This window comes from Salmo trutta, chromosome 1 (assembly GCF_901001165.1).
Source record: "Salmo trutta chromosome 1, fSalTru1.1, whole genome shotgun sequence".
Classification (NCBI taxonomy): domain Eukaryota; kingdom Metazoa; phylum Chordata; class Actinopteri; order Salmoniformes; family Salmonidae; genus Salmo; species Salmo trutta.
Window position 1 is genome coordinate 61,434,738 of NC_042957.1, and position 16,492 is coordinate 61,451,229.

The 16,492-nt window shown below is 40.6% G+C and overlaps 1 protein-coding gene and 1 long non-coding RNA gene across 2 annotated transcripts; one reads left to right on the forward strand and one right to left on the reverse strand.

The window, feature by feature from the left end:
• Window positions 1-3,955: 3,955 nt before the first annotated feature.
• Window positions 3,956-9,689, forward strand: LOC115204269 (tumor necrosis factor ligand superfamily member 14-like). The gene is made up of 4 exons (XM_029769711.1): window positions 3,956-4,613; window positions 6,007-6,040; window positions 6,237-6,323; window positions 6,522-9,689. Exons 1-4 carry the CDS (start codon window positions 4,413-4,415, stop codon window positions 6,914-6,916), a joined length of 717 nt encoding a protein of 238 aa, XP_029625571.1. The 5' UTR covers window positions 3,956-4,412; the 3' UTR covers window positions 6,917-9,689.
• LOC115204299 (uncharacterized) lies at window positions 9,680-13,842 on the reverse strand. The gene is made up of 2 exons (XR_003880347.1): window positions 13,807-13,842; window positions 9,680-9,924 (listed from the first exon to the last, which is right to left on the reverse strand). It is a non-coding gene; the product is annotated as an uncharacterized LOC115204299 (long non-coding RNA).
• Between the last annotated feature and the right edge of the window lie 2,650 nt (window positions 13,843-16,492).

Sequence of the window (16,492 nt, forward strand, 5' to 3'; positions counted from 1 at the left end):
AGTAATTCTGAGTTTAGGTTGTCCCAAACTTGGTGGGTGTCAAATTAGCTAGCCGTGATGGCCGAGCTATGTACTCAGAATATTGCAAAATGTGCTTTCGCCGAAAAGCTATTTTAAAATCGGACATAGCGATTGCATAAAGGAGTTCTGTATCTATAATTCAAAAAATAATTGTTATGTATTTTGTCAACGTTTATGATGAGTAATTTAGTAAATTCACCGGAAGTTTTGGGTGGGAATGCTAGTTCTGAACATCACATGCTAATGTAAAAAGCTGTTTTTTGATATAAATATGAACTTGATTGAACAAAACATGCATGTATTGTATAACATAATGTCCTAGGAGTGTCATCTGATGAAGATCATCAAAGGTTAGTGCTGCATTTAGCTGTGTTTTGGTTTTTGTGATATATATGCTTGCTTTGAAAATGGCTGTGTGATTATCTTTGGCTGGGTACTCTCCTAACATAATCTAATGTTTTGCTTTCGCTGTAAAGCCTTTTTGAGATCGGACAATGTGGTTGGATTAACGAGAGTCTTATCTTTCAAATGGTGTAAAATAGTCATATATTTGAGAAATTGAAGTTATAGCATTTTTACGTTTTTTTGTATTTCGCGCCACGCTCTACCATTGGATATTGGTGAGGCATTCCGCTAGCGGAACGTCTGTCCTCAACAGGTTTTAAGCTACAAATTATTATGACCTCATCACTGAAAGACATGACTCTCAGGAACACGTATGTGTCCCTCTACAATGCCCAGAAGCCACTCAGAACAGAGTGGACAAGACCAGACACTACATCAGACTGCACAGAAGATTATACAAAATGATTGCCTGATGATCTTCTGAACTTCCCAATACCTTTGATACATTTCAGTTACTTCAAACCATACTTTCTTCAGATTGAAATACTTTCAAAAGTACTGTCAGACTGATTTGTAAGACTGTCATAGCCCCATTTAAAACCTCTCTGGGGTAGGGGGCAGTATTTTGACATCCGGATGAAAAGCGTGCCCAAAGTAAACTGCCTGTTACTCAGGCCCAAAAGCTAGGATATCCATATAATTTACAGATTTGGATAGAAAACACTCTAAAGTTTCTAAAACTGTTAAAATAATGTCTGTGAGTATAACATAACTGATTTGGCAGGTGAAACCCCGAGGACAAACCATCCAGGGGGGAAAAAAATTGTGGTCATAGGATTTTCCAATGGGTTTCTATGGGATACCCTTATTATTAGGAACCTGGTTGCAGTTCCTATGGCTTCCATTAGATGTCAACAGTCTTTAGAAATTGTTCGATGTTTTTCTTTTGAGAAATGAACAAGTAGTCCTATTCATTGTAAGTGTCACTCCAGGTGGACTCTACTGTTTTGGTGCGCGTAAACAGGAGCGCGCTCCACGTTGTTTTTATCTGGTATTAGAAACAGTTTATTCCGTCTTAAATTTTATCAATTATTTACGTTTTAGGGTACCTGAGGTTGGATTAGGAATGTTGTTTGAAATGTTTAGACCAAGTTTATAGGTAACTTATTAGATACTTCGTAGGCATGTTGGGCGAGTTGAAACCGGTGTATTTCTGAATCAAACACGCCAAATAAATGGACATTTTTGGGACATAAAGAAGGACATTATCGAACAAAAGGACCATTTGTGACGTTTCTGGGACATTTTGGAGTGCCAACAGAAGAAGATCTTCAAAGGTATGGCATTAATTATATCGCTTTTTCTGACTTTTATGGCACACCTGCCTGTTTGAAATATATTTTTCATGGTTTTGTATGCGGGGCGCTGTCCTCAGATAATTGCATGTTTGCTTTCGCCGTAAAGCCTTTTTGAAATCTGACACAGCAGCTGGATTAACAAGAAGTTAAGCTTTATTTTGATGTATAACACATATATTTTCAAGAATGTTAAATATTTGAATTGAGTATTTTTGAATTTCAAGCTCTGCAATTTCACCAGATTTTGGCCAGGTGGGACACTACCGTCCCACGTACCCTAGAGAGGTTAAAAAAAGTAAACATTGGCTTTTGATTATATCACCCTTTTTTTTACATGGTGGGGTCACAGGTTTTTTTTAAATATCAAAAAAGTTGGGGAACCCCTGCCCTAACCTAACCCTGATCCTAATTTTAACTCTAACCCTAACCTTAACCCCAAAACCTAACCTTAATCCTAACCCTAAACCTAAACCTAGCTCCTAACCCAAACCGTATCTCCTACACCTAATTCTAACATCAACCCCAAATAAACCCCTTAGAAATAGCATTTGACCTTGTGGGGACTAACAAAATGACCCCAGTTGGTCAAATGTTTGTTTGTTTACTATTCTTTTCTGGTCCCCACAAGTACAGTTAAACGCGTACACACACACACACACACACACACACACACACACACACACACACACACACACACACACACACACACACACACACACACACACACACACACACACACACACATGCACACACGCACACATGCACACACAGAGATGCACACATCCAGTAAGCACTGACTGACGTAGGATGTCCATGGATGTTGAAAATTTGGTGAAATTTGGTCAGTCCATCTTGGTCTTGATTTCAACATCAACAGAAGTTAATTTCTAGACCGGCCTTGATTTGGCCCTAAAATAAACGTATATAATTGGTTCAGATTTGGTCTGCTCTGGACCACCCTTGATTTGGCCCAAACATGGACATCTATGATTTCTTAAGATTTGGTCAGCTCTGGGCGGGCCTATGTTTGGTTCAGATTTCGTCCTGTCTGGACTAACCACATTTTTATCAATGTCCGTAAAATACGTATTTTCGATGTCTGTAAAATACGTTTTCAACTTTCACTTAGAACTGAAAATGAAGGTGACTTCAACGTCCGTAATTATGTCTTTTCAACTTCTTTCCAACATCATTTTGCTCACTGGACACTCATTTCATACAGTTTTTTTTTGCCAGAATTGTCCACTCAGTAACAATTTCCACAGTATTCCAAGGAGTCCTGGATTCCATAGAATCAATAAAAACATACACATCACATAAAAGTTGTCTAGATCATAACACACATACACAATAGCATACACAGCATACCCAGTAGTAAACATACAAAAATATGTACACACATACAGCATATGTTGTGTACATACCATTTTTAAGGAGAACTTGTACGTTTTAGTTATATCACATACAGAACGTTTTTTTAGATGTGTACATTATGGTCAGAGAGGCTGTGGGTGGTGCTATTACCAAGGGAAAGCTTTACATTGTTATTGCAATGTGCTCTTGTTAGTTTTGGATGAGGTTTACTGTTTGCCACTGATCTAAGATCAGATTTGTACTGCCCCAGCCTGATAGCTAAGGGGGTTTGGAAAGGGTGTTGATCTTACATCTGAATATGATTTTGAATATATGATTAGTTGTAGATTCTTTTCTCTAGCGGGTAATTGAAAAGTTAAAGAGTTGAAAATTACTTTTAGAACACGCCTTAGAGAGCATGCTGAAGCTAAATATGGACACTCCTGCTGTGTACCTTTTATCCACTTCCTGACAAAGTAAACCCCAAACCATCTACAAGTGCCAAGCAGAGACGCATTTTTCCAGTCTTTGGTATGACTTGACCGGGGATCGAACTCCCAACCTTTCAATGTCTGGGTGGGCAAAGAATGATCTTGACAAAGCATGTGGTAAAAAAATGACCATGAAAAGTCTTAACAACACAAGAATAACAATACAATGAAGCGTATGTTGTTGTTTTTTTTACAAGAAGCTGTGCTGTAAAGGTACATGAATATATTGGTCTTATCATGATTTTATTGTTTTTGCTGGTAGAGTAGATAGCAGACCACTCTCTACCAGATCAGATACTCATCATGAGAGTGGCTGAGAGTGAGTGAGAGGAAGTGTGAACAGAGAGACAAATGATTGCGAAACTCCATGTATGCTGTAGTAGGCTAGAGTAGGAGGGTGTATGTAGTGTAGTGGGGAGGTGATCATACTCAGTGCATGGCCACTCTTTAAGATGCTCTTTTGCATTTGCCTCGCTTGATCTGACTGATTGAAACTTAACACCAGTAACTGTTCTCTCTCTGTCAAGATTTATTTTGGTTAAGACACGTTTTGCTTTCTGTGACTGCTCTTTGGGGAGGTGGTCGTTTCTGTGAAGGATTTCCACATTTCTCATATCTGGAAGTTTTCTTCCACTACTGTGTGTCTTGTCTTGTCTGCTGACAAGACGACCTGAGGAGTCATACTGTACAACCCACGCTAGTGCTTGGTCTTGCTCTGGGAAAAAATCTCTGTGTCTCTCGTTGTGTGCCGGGACCCCTGGTGCGTGGACCTCGCTCGGATACTACTTGACTTCCTCTTGGAGGATCCTTTTTCAGTTCCTTATAATCTCTGATCGGAGAGATCATGGCTGAGGGTGGTGTCCCGTACCCCTCCGTGTTCATGGTGGATAGCCATGCAGCCTACCCACCGCTGCCCCCCAAACCGAGACCTCCTGGTCGGGGTGGTGCGGCCCAAAGCCTGCTGTTCTTGCTGGTTGGTCTGGCTTTGTGTGGCTTGGCCATAGAGGCCTGCTTCATCTACCACCTCTACTCCAAACAGGGATCTGTGAGTATTATCACCATGAGGTGGCTGTCTACCCGTCTGCATCTCTGTTCCGTCTCCCTCAACACCTGAGAGTCTCTCTTCACACATCTCTCTCGCTCACACTACATAAATCTAGTAACAACTATGTATTCTTTCTACTGTGTTCTTTCATCTCTCACTGTTTTATTTTCCCCAATCTCTGTCTTGCGTTCAACCCCACAACGTGTACACTATTCTCAGAAACATCTTTCTTTCATTCCAAAATGAAAGTGAATACATTTTCAGTGTCGTTAGTTGATGTGTTCTTTCTCTCTCTCAAAAAGAATGTACAACCCATTTGCATCATCATATGGGAAATAATTCCTTGATTTGATTTACTTCATAGTCGCAGTCGACAAGACTGAAATTATGCAGAATGCACAGTTACATTAAGACAATACTTTAAAAACCCAACATACTACATTAAATTAATAAAGGATTATTTAATAAGTCACATTTGGTTATCCAATTTTAATGTGTTTTGTACAATGTAGTAATTTACTGTTGGCTTTTTGCATTTGTTCCTTTACTCCATTTTATTATGGCATTATCCTGGTTGAAAATAGAGTAATGTGTGGTGATTTGTCACGAGAAATATTGGAACCATGCTACAATTGGTTGTTTTGTTAGACTCTAATTGGGAAATAATTTTCCAAGTCGATAGGGAACAGAATCAAATATTAACTTCCGAGTTACCAGGGCATTATTCACCACGATGTAGCTTTTTTGTCATGTCAATTTTGCTTTACGTACAAACAGGTCTCATGACCACATAGTCAAGTTCTGTTATGGTCAGCAGTTTCTGTCCAAAGTTTGAGTTGGGATTCCCCTTGATATACGCATTAAACAGTTTTATTCATTCTTGTACATTTGGCAACAGTTGAGATGGAGAAGTATCTCAGAATTGGGCATCATTTCGGAGAATATGAATGTTCCGTGACGTACCTTGCTGGAGCAGGGGCCAGCATTCCGTGTTCCACAGAAATGGTTCGTTGGTCAGGTGTTTGTGGTTATGTTGAGCTTCATGTGACATCATTTCCCCTGACCCAATCTGGTGGCAAGGGTGCGGTGGTTTATTGGAAGAGGATAGAGCTAACCTAGTCTCGCTGCATGCACATGTACTGACAGGGGAAGACAAGGGGTGGGGTGGTCTGGGATGGGATGGGATGGGTGATCTACTTTGCTTAATTAACAGAAACCATAAGCTGTTCTGTTTATCTTTCCTGCGTATCATCTAATAAAATGTAAAGGTCACATTGGTGAAGGCCCAAAGAACCACTTAAATAGGAACAAATGAACATTCTCACACATGCCTGTACTGTATTACCACAAACCTCTCTGTTCACTATGATGATATCTCTATTCTCAACTGCAGGCGGTGTCAGGGTCAGCTGGTATGAGTATCCAAGGTATGTCCCAGACCGTATCTTCTTCTCTTGTTCAAACACTGTGACAAAATGACAAGGGACTCATCTTTGGTAGAAAAAGACACTGTATATATTGTATCCTGACTGAGTATTTTGTACACATTTGATAAATGCATTTCTGAATCATTCACTTTCTAAAATGCACATCACATCAACATGAACTTTGTTCCCAAAACAGACCAAGAGGACATTCCGAAGGAGGTGCCCCCAACTTCAAGACCAAACCCTATTGTGTTGCCTTCAAAACCTGTTGCACATCTGACAGGTAAGACCATTATCACCAGGCCATTGCAACTACACACAACCCTTTATATTAATATTTGGTCATGACAGAAGAGGGTGAAATAGAAGTATGTAGTAGTACATCAGATAGTATGCTGTTTGAAATAGTACATGAAGATAAATTAAAATGAGCTCTTACGACAGAACCTTTCCCACATATTGTCCTGTATTTGTTCTCCAGCTGGACCTCAAGCACCCCATGGAGATGGAGTCATGGTATGGGATATGCAGACAGAACCGCTCCTCCATGAAATGGAGTATAAAGATGGCAAGCTTGTCATCCAGAAGGAAGGCTACTACTACGTCTACTCTAAGATCTTCTTCAGTGAGGTCAATGTTGCATTCACACACTCGGTCTGCAGAACTACTCCACGGTACCTTAGGAAGGACATTGAACTCCTTAAGTCCAGGAGATATTACCCCAAGTCTGGGAAAATGATATCCTCATCAAACAGCTACCTGGGAGGGGTGTTCCACTTCTTTAAAGATGACTCCATCTTTGTCAAAGTGAAAAATGTCACTCAAGTTTGGATACAATCTTCCACAGAGAACGTGTTTGGTATCTATATGATATAGTAAGCCTGGGGTTGATGATGTAGATACTTTTTTTTAGATAGCTGGCTGATTATCATTGGTTTAAGGAAAAATAATACTGTAGGCTAATTTACATGTAATATTGCTACACAGGGCCTTCCCCCTTCCCGGCACACCATCATTTTCTTTAAACAAATCCTTGCATCAAGATGCAATTCGATGCGTGGAAAATTGACTGTTGAAAAGCCATAATAACATTTGCCATGTGCCATACACTAGCCTACAGTTGAGCAGAGGAGTTTTTAGGATTTCCTCACATTGGGATTGTTTTTAGCAGGGTCATAAAAGAATCCACCTTTTAAAAAACGCATTTCATGCAGTTCTACGTCATTTACATGACCTAAAGACATTAGTTGAATCTTTTTATTACCACACAACTGACTGAAATGACTGGCTACTCTGACACTGACAAACTGAGATCAATCTGGTCTTGAATTCAAACAAACAATAGTCCAGGCCAATGAAGCGACACACGGATTATACAATATTAGGAGGCAATATATATACAGTATATACTGTCTATCATAGGTTACAGTAGGTTACTAAATAAAATGTTGAGTGGCACACTGATGCACCTAATGATGAAGATGAAGCCATAAGCTTCTCACGGTGAGGGCTGATGCGCTAGTTGTGGCAATAGCCTATCTCAAGATGAGCTACTTTGAAAAACAGTGCTGCTGTTAGCTAAAAATTGGGAGTTGTTAAGACATTTTTTTTATTGGTTCTATAGACAGATTAGTCTTCTCTTTTCACCAGTAAGCATTTGCTTTCCAAACTGTGCGTTCTTCCCACAATTTTATTTTGAAATCTGAAAACTGACAGCTGCTTCCCAACCATAGAAATACAATCCATAGATGACAGTTCCCATTCAAGTCAGAACTGGCATCCATTGCTGGTGTACCCATGAGTTTAACAGTAAAATTGCCAGGGTAAGAGGTTACAAATCACTTCAATGGAGTATATATCTATGGCCAAAAAGCAACAAGCTGTAGCCTATTTGGGGCGCATGACCTTCCTGACTGTAGGCATACCAGTAACTGCCAAAGTAAAGGAAACACATGAGTAAACAAGGGATACAAGGGATACAGTATGTTATAGGGTGGGGTGCATTTTCCTGGCATGGTTTAGAGCCACATGTATAATCTATGCCAAGGAGCATTGAAGCTGTTCTGGCAGCTCATGGTGGCGCAGCTCCCTTTTAAGACACTTTTTGTTGGTGTTTCCTTAATTTTGGAAGATATCTGTATGCGCTTGTGATAAAACTTAATTCACAGTTATTTCTTTATAAATGATTTATCCTCTGCGGCTAAATTATGCTCTCTGGTGTATTTTGAACATTGAGAGCGGGCGCCTGTGGTTGGATAAAAAATATATATATAAAATAAAAAGTATTATTTTTTTTGCCTCTTGGGCCCAGTCTTTGACTCACACAATTGACTAGTCCTATTTATTTATTATGCAGTTATTATTTATATTTTTTTATTAATCAATTACCCAATCAAGACAGGGGACCCCCTACCTCCTCTCCTCCCCCCACCTGATGATTAGCAGAGCAGCAGCAGGCAGCAGCAGGCAGCAGCAGGCAGAAGCAGGCAGAAGCAGGCAGCAGCAGCTAGACTCATTGAGAGCAGGGTCCTGAGTCTTCCTGTGATTGGCGGTTGTAGTGAAAAAGTATAATCTAAATGCTACATATATAATATATACTACATATAATATATATATATATATATATATATATAACATATAATATATACAGTATATATTTCCTTAATAGTTAAACATTTATTTAAAAACAAAAAAATGAATTGCTGCCTCTTGGGCCCCCAATGGGCCTGGGCGCAGATGTTTCAGCCTCGGTAAACCCCTGCATTAATCCGGCCCTGTTGCTAAGGTAAATCATAAAATCGGATAAATTATAATATATTGATTGATTTTGCTTATGTAGAATACATTTTTTTTTTTATCAGTGTTGGTGGTGAAAGTGCTGAATATTCTGGAGTTAACATTATTAGGGATGTTTGCATTCACTCAGTGTTACTTCTCTTTTGTAAGTAGTGTTGTTGTTATTGATGGGGGTTTTGGTCAGGAGGTAACACATTATGTTGATAGTCCGCCCTCAAGAACAAGAACAAAAAAACTGTATGAATATTAGCTCTGTATGCTAGGGTTCAATGCATATTTACAGACATCAGCTCTTTATACTCTTACTTGTTTGTTATATTAATCTGATTAAAAATAATATATCCATAATAGTATAAGGAAATACATAATATAGATAATATAGAAAAATATTAAGATATTTAGATAATTCGAAATAGAGACAAGTAGATATATTCTACATTATTGAAACGATTTAAGAATACCTGATATTCAGGTAAATTGCATGTAAACCACTGCATAGTGTTCATGATAAGGTCAAATGTTAGACTATCTATTTCCCTCTTTGTATACCCTCCATAAAATGACCTAGTAATTAACTCATTTCAATACCCTCGACATGTTGTATTTCACCTTTTGGTGTTTTATATTTATTTAACATTTTATACAAATGTAAAGTAGTCATTGTCCTCCATATTCTGATAAACACGACTTATCAACTTCCATATATAGTGAGAAATAAAAAAGAATATATGTTTTTTTCTACTTCTTGGACCCCAACGCTATGCAAGCAGTAGGCTATAGCTGTAACACATACTGTGTATTTTGTATATTCTATCCTGCAAATATTCAAATAAATAACGATTCTGTGTGAGCATTTTTTGTTACTTTAATTGATCCACAAAAGTATATGCATGCAGGCATGTAATCACAAACAGACATACAGAGTCATCATGTAACTAAAGGGCTTCTGTGCTGGAATTGAGTCTAGAGCGTGGCTTCAGTAGCAGCGGATGCTGCACCCACTCAGTTGCATTTTAGACAGTCAGCCTGCGACCACACGAGGTGAAAACCACTTCTCTTTTTACCGTCCCCCCATCCACACCAACACCCTGCATTACAGTGAAGCATATAATCCCCCTTATACAGTGTCTTTGCATTTCTGCTCCATTTTACTGACATTTAGGAAAAATACCTCAGAGGTCTCAAATCAACGGTAATAGATAAGAGTAAGGTATGCGACCTGAGTATATGACAGTATGTGACCTGTGTTCACATAGAGATTATCTTGTTTCCCTGACCTGATTAACTTGTTTACTGGTGACAGAGGTGATAAGACTGCACTGTGCAGGTTTTAGAGCAATGCTAACCACATTTGATCACAACTTTGATATTACTTCCCTACCAAAAGTATCTGACCTCATTGATTGAAAACACGTAACAAAATGCATTTCCAATGTCTTTCCTAACCGGCTCTGCATTTTGTATTGGATGTGTGTATTCTGTTTCCGTTCTGCAGGGCTCATTTGTAAAAGAGACCTGGATCTCAATATGAATCCCTGTTAAAATAAAGGTTAAATGAAAAATGTATACCATACAATCACATGCATTCACACTCACGTTATACAAATACTGTACCTACAGTACCAGTCAAAAGTTTGGACACACCTACTCATTCCAGGGTTTTTCTTTATTTTTTTACTATTTTCTACATTGTAGAATAATAGTGAAGACATCAAAACTATGAAAAAACACGGAATCATTTAGTGACCAAAAAAGTGTTAAACAAATCAATTTGAGATTCTTCACAGTAGCCACCCTTTGCCTTGATGACAGCTTTGCACACTCTTGGCATTCTTTCAACCAGCTTCACCAACTCATCCCAAACCATCTCAATTGGGTTGAGGTCGGCTGATTGTGGAGGCCAGGTCATCTGATGCAGCACTCCATCACTCTCATATGAACATTTGAACATCTTGGCCATGTTCTGTTATAATCTCCACCCGGCACAGCCAGAAGAGGACTGGCCACCCCTCATAGCCTGGTTCCTCTCTAGGTTTCTTCCTAGGTTCTGGCCTTTCTAGGGAGTTTTTCCTAGCCACCGTGCGTCTACACCTTGCTGTTTGGGGTTTTAGGCTGGGTTTCTGTACAGCACTTTGAGATATCAGCTGATGTAAGAAGGGCTTTATAAATACATTTGATTTTATTTGATCCTTTTGGTTAAATAGCCCTTACACACCCTGGAGGTGTGTTGGGTCATTGTCATGTTAAAAAATAAAAATCTCCAAAGGACAGATTTCCACCGGTCTAATGTCCATTGCGCATGTTTCTTGACCCAAGCAAGGCACTTCTTCTTATATGTGTCCTTTTTCTTTGTAGCAATTCGACCATTAAGCCCTGATTCATGCAGTCTCCTCTTAGCAGTTGACGTTGAGATGTGTCTGTTACTTGAACTCTGTGAAGCGTTTATTTGGGCTGCAATCTGAGTTGGAGTTAATTGCAGATTTCTGAGGCCGGTAACTTTAATGAACTTATCCTCTGCAGCAGAGGTTACTCTGGGTTTTCCTCTCCTGTGGTGGTCCTCATGAGAGCCAGTCTCATCATAGCGCTTGATGGTTTTTGTGACTGCACTTGAAGAAACTTTCAAAGTTATTGACATTTTCCGGATTGTCTTGAAGTAACTATTACATACTACAAAGGGAAGCACAGCCGCGAGCTGCGCAGTGACACGAGCCTACCAGACAAGCTAATTTACTTAAATGCTCGCTTCGTGGCAAGTAACACTGAAGCATGCATGAGAACGTCAGCTGTTCTGGATGACTGTGTGATCACGCTCTCCGTACCCGATATGAGTAAGACCTTAAAACAGGTCAACATTCACAAGGCCGCAGGGCCAGACAGATTACCAGTACGTGTACTCCGAACATACGCTGACCAACTGGCAAATGTCTTCACTGACATTTTCATCCTGTCCCTGACTGAGTCTGTAATAACAACATGTTTCAAGCAGACCACCATAGTACCTGTGCCCAAGAAAACTAAGGTAACCTGCCTAAATGACTACTGACCCGTAGCACTCACGTCTGGAGCAATGAAGTGCTTTGAAAGGGTGGTCATGGCTCACATCAACACCATCATCCCAGAAAACCTAGACCCACTCCAATTTGCATACCGTGCCAACAGATCCACAGACGATACAATCTCTATTGCACTCAACACTTTCCTTTCCCACCTGGACAAAAGGAACACCTATGTGAGAATGCTATTCATTGACTACAGCTCAGCATTCAACACCATAGCGCCCTCAAAGCTCATCACTAAGCTAAGGACCCTGGGACTTAACACCTCTCTCTGCAACTGGATCCTGGACTTCCTGACGAGCCGCCCCTAGGTGGTACAGGTAGGTAACAACACATCCGCCACGCTGATCCTCAACACGGGGGCCCCTCAGGGGTGCGTGCTCAGTCCCCTCCTGTACTCCCTGTTCACTCATGACTGCATGGCCAGGCACGACTCCAACACCATCATCAAGTTTACCGATGACACAACAGTGGTAGGCCTGATCACCAACAACGATGAGACAGCCTATAGGGAGGAGGTCAGAGACCTGGCCATGTGGTGCCAGGACAACAACCTCTCTCTCAACGTGATCGAGACAAAGGAGATGTTTGTGGACTACAGGAAAATGAGGACTGAGCACGCCCCCATTCTCATCGATAGGGCTGCAGTGGAGCAGGTTGAGAGCTTCAAGTTCCTTGGTGTCCACATCACCAACAAACTATCATGGTCCAAACACACTAAGACAGTCGTAAAGAGGGCACGACAAAGCCTATTCCCCCCCAGGAGACTGAAAAGATCCTCAAAAGGTTCTACAGCTGCACCATTGAGAGCATCCTGACTGGTTGCATCATTGCCTGGTATGGCAACTGCTCGGCCTCCGACCTCAAGGCACTAGAGAGAGTATTGCGTAAGGCCCAGTACATCACTGGGGGCCAAGCTTTCTGCCATCCAGGACCTCTATACCAGGCGGTGTCAGAGGAAGGCCTTAAAAATGGTCAAAGACTCTAGCCACCCTAGTCATGGACTGTTCTCTCTACTACCGCACAGCAAGCGGTACTGGAGCACCAAGTCTAGGTCCAAAAAGATTCTTAACAGCGTCTACCTCTAAGTCATAAGACTCCTGAACAGCTAGTCAAAGGGCTACCCAGACCCCTCTTTTATGCTGCTGCTCATCTCTGTTTTTTATCTATGCATGGTCACTTTAACTCTACCTACATGTACATATTACCTCAATTACCTCGACTAACCGGTGCCCCCGCACATTGACTCTGTACCAGTACCCCCTGTATATGGCATCGCTATTGTTATTTTACTGCTGCCGTGTAATTATTAGTTAATTTTATCTATTTCTTTCTTAAAACTTCTTAAAGCATTGTTGGTTAAGGGCTTGAAAGCATTTCACAGTAAGGTCTACACCTGTTGTATTCGGCGCATGTGACAAATAAAATTTGAATTGACTGTCATTTCTCTTTGCTTATTTGAGCTGTTCTTGCCATAATATGGACTTGGTCTTTTACCAAATAGGGCTATATTCTGTATACCAACCCTACCTTGTCACAACACAACTGATTGGCTCAAACACAATAAGAAGGGAAGAAATTCCACACATTAACTTTTAACAAGGCACACCTGTTAATTGAAATGCAATCCAGGTGACTACCTCATTAAGCTGGTTGAGAGAATCCCAAGAGTGTGCAAAGCTGTCGTCAAGGCAAAGGGTGGCTACTTTGAAGAATCTCAAATCTCAAATATATTCAGATTTTTTTAACACTTTTTTGGTTACTACATAGTTTTGATGTCTTCACTATTATTCTACAATGTAGAAAATAGTACAAATAAAGAAAAACCCTTGAATGAGTAGGTGTGTCAAAACTTTTGACTGGTACTGTATATGTTCATACAAAACTTTCAATCACTCATTCACACACACTCACGCTCTCCAGTGTAGCTTTTTTCTTTCTGTCTTTGTCTTGTTCTTTCCTCTCTCCTTTGTCCTGTTCAAAGAAGCATCTCTTTGAGGTCTCCCCCGGTGCAGGCGTGTGTTGTATATTAGTAAACTGAAGAGGAAGTGGAGGTGGGGGCTCTGGGTGCTGGCTGGGGGTGATGCAAGCAGCTCAGTATATCTGTTGTTTCGTTGATTCATGGCCTTTCTCTCTGGAAGTTTCCAACCCATGTACTGGGGACAAGTACATTTACAAACCAAGTAGGGTGCGTGTGAAGGGGGGTAGATGAGCAGCTAATAGGATATTGATCCTCATCCCCCTCAGTAATCATCTCTACAATGATCCAAATGTTTGTTTAATCAAACACACTTGTGTCACTGTTCTGGTATGAACTTGGCTGGTGTTTCTACAGGTCTAATTTCAATCATAAGAATGTCTAATTCTGTGATCATAAAGTCCCAAATGGCATCACATTCCCTATATAGTGCACTACTTTTGGCCATAGGGCTCTGGTCAAAAATAGTGCGCTATATATAGGAAATAGGGTGTGATTTGGGACACATACTGACTTAGGCCTTAGATTAAAACAGCATGTTGAGACATGTCATAATGTTACAGTGTACAGGTGTACGACTGTGTCCATACTTGAGTCATCACCCCATCTTCAACCTTCAGTGGTCTAACCATGCCCTGTAACACTGTGGTAGAGATGGAAAGACAGAGATGACTGTATGAGATGCAGTTGGATTTTCCAGTTCTTACTGTTCTTGACTACTTATCCTGTCCTTAATGGCTCAGCTAAGCATGTTGAAAATGTAGGCCTGTAGCAGCCATGTCATTTGAAGTCATCAACCAACCATGAAGTGGAACATTTATGAAGGAATATCTATACAATAGGCCTATAGCAGTTTGAAGAGGCAACCCGTTCACATGTTTCCATTAGTTTTATGGCTCATGTGTTTCCTACAACCTTTGGAAATACCTGGGTTGAGAAAGGTCTTGTGGTGTGTAATGTCAGTGAGAAATGTTGTGAGACCCCAGAGAATAAATGTGATCCTACTTAAAGCTAAACACTGCTCCCTGGTGTCTCCTTCCAATACAACAGCATCTTATTCTATATGGAACGAAACAGAGACTGGATCGTTGTATCCAGTTTGTGTTGGCACATATTCCATTTGAGTTAATATGTACAGTAAAATATATTTCTTTTGTTAAATATGGACAAAGAAGTAACTAATGCACATTGATTGCATATTGAGGCACTTAACCCTAATATGGTTCAGGGGTGCTGTACTATTTGGGCTGACCCTGTAAAACAACACATTTCACTGCACCTATCCTGTGAATGTGACAATAAAAAATAAAACAATTGTGTGTGTGTGGGGGGGGGGGGGGTCCCCAACTTTGAACATTTCACTTGAAACTACAGGTAACTGTCAAAATAAAGGAAACACTAACATAAAGTGTCTTAATAGGACGTTGGACCACCACGAGCTGCTAAAGCCGCCAGAACAGCTTCAATGTGCCTAGGCATAGGTTCTACAAGTATCTGAAACTCTGCTGGAGGGATGCCACACCATTCTTCCACAAGAAATTCCGTCATTTGGTGTTTTGTTCATGGTGGTGGAAAACGCTTTCTCAGGCGCTGCTCCAGAATCTCCATAAGTGTTCAATTGGATTGAGATCTGGTGACTGAGACACACACACACACACACACACGCACGCATGCACACGCACACACACACACACACACACACACACACACACACACACACACACACACACACACACACACACACACACACACACACACGCACACACACACACACACTTTAAACCCCCATATGCACTTTGAGACCCCTCTTTCAAAGTCATTGTGATCTCTTTGTCTAGCCAGGGTAGCCAAAATACTGGGCAACTGAACATTTTTATACATGACCCTAAGCATGATGGGATGTTTTAATTGCTTACCTAACTCAGGAACCACCTGTGTGGAAGCACCTGCTTTCAATATGTTGTATCCCTCATTTACTCAAGTGTTTCCTTTATTTTGTCAGTTACCCATACATGCCATGATGAATGTGTTCCACACTGTTAGATATATATGTGAGTATCATTTCACAGTTGGGTTGCAGGATTTCATATGCTCTCTCCAGAAACATTGTCACGCGAACTATGAATTCTGGATAATCACATTTGTATGTTTCAATATCATTTTCCATTGACTGGGAGAGACAGAGCGTTAGAAAGAAAGAGCGTTAGAAAGAAAAAAGAGAGAGAGAAAGAGAGAGAGAGAGAAAGAGAGAGAGATAAGAGCAAATAAACATTTTGAGGAAACCGTCATGATGACGTCTTAGTGCGTGGAAATAAGAAGCAGAGGCAACACGGACTGCATCCGTACTGAAACACACACAAAACACTCTCGCTCTTGTGTGGACTTGCCCATACCTCCTGTCTTTAACCTCACATCTGGCAGTGGAAAGTCATCACATTAAGAAACGTGGTCTAGGCTTCTTCATGAAACCTCTCCAAGGAGTGGGTGGACGCTAGTCTCTGATCTCTGTTTACGTGGGACAGCATTCTGGATAAACTCAGAGTGTAATCGGAATCTGTGGTTTTAACAGCTAATGTTACAATGATTAGAAAGATGTGAGGTTATTATTGAAATGGATAAAAA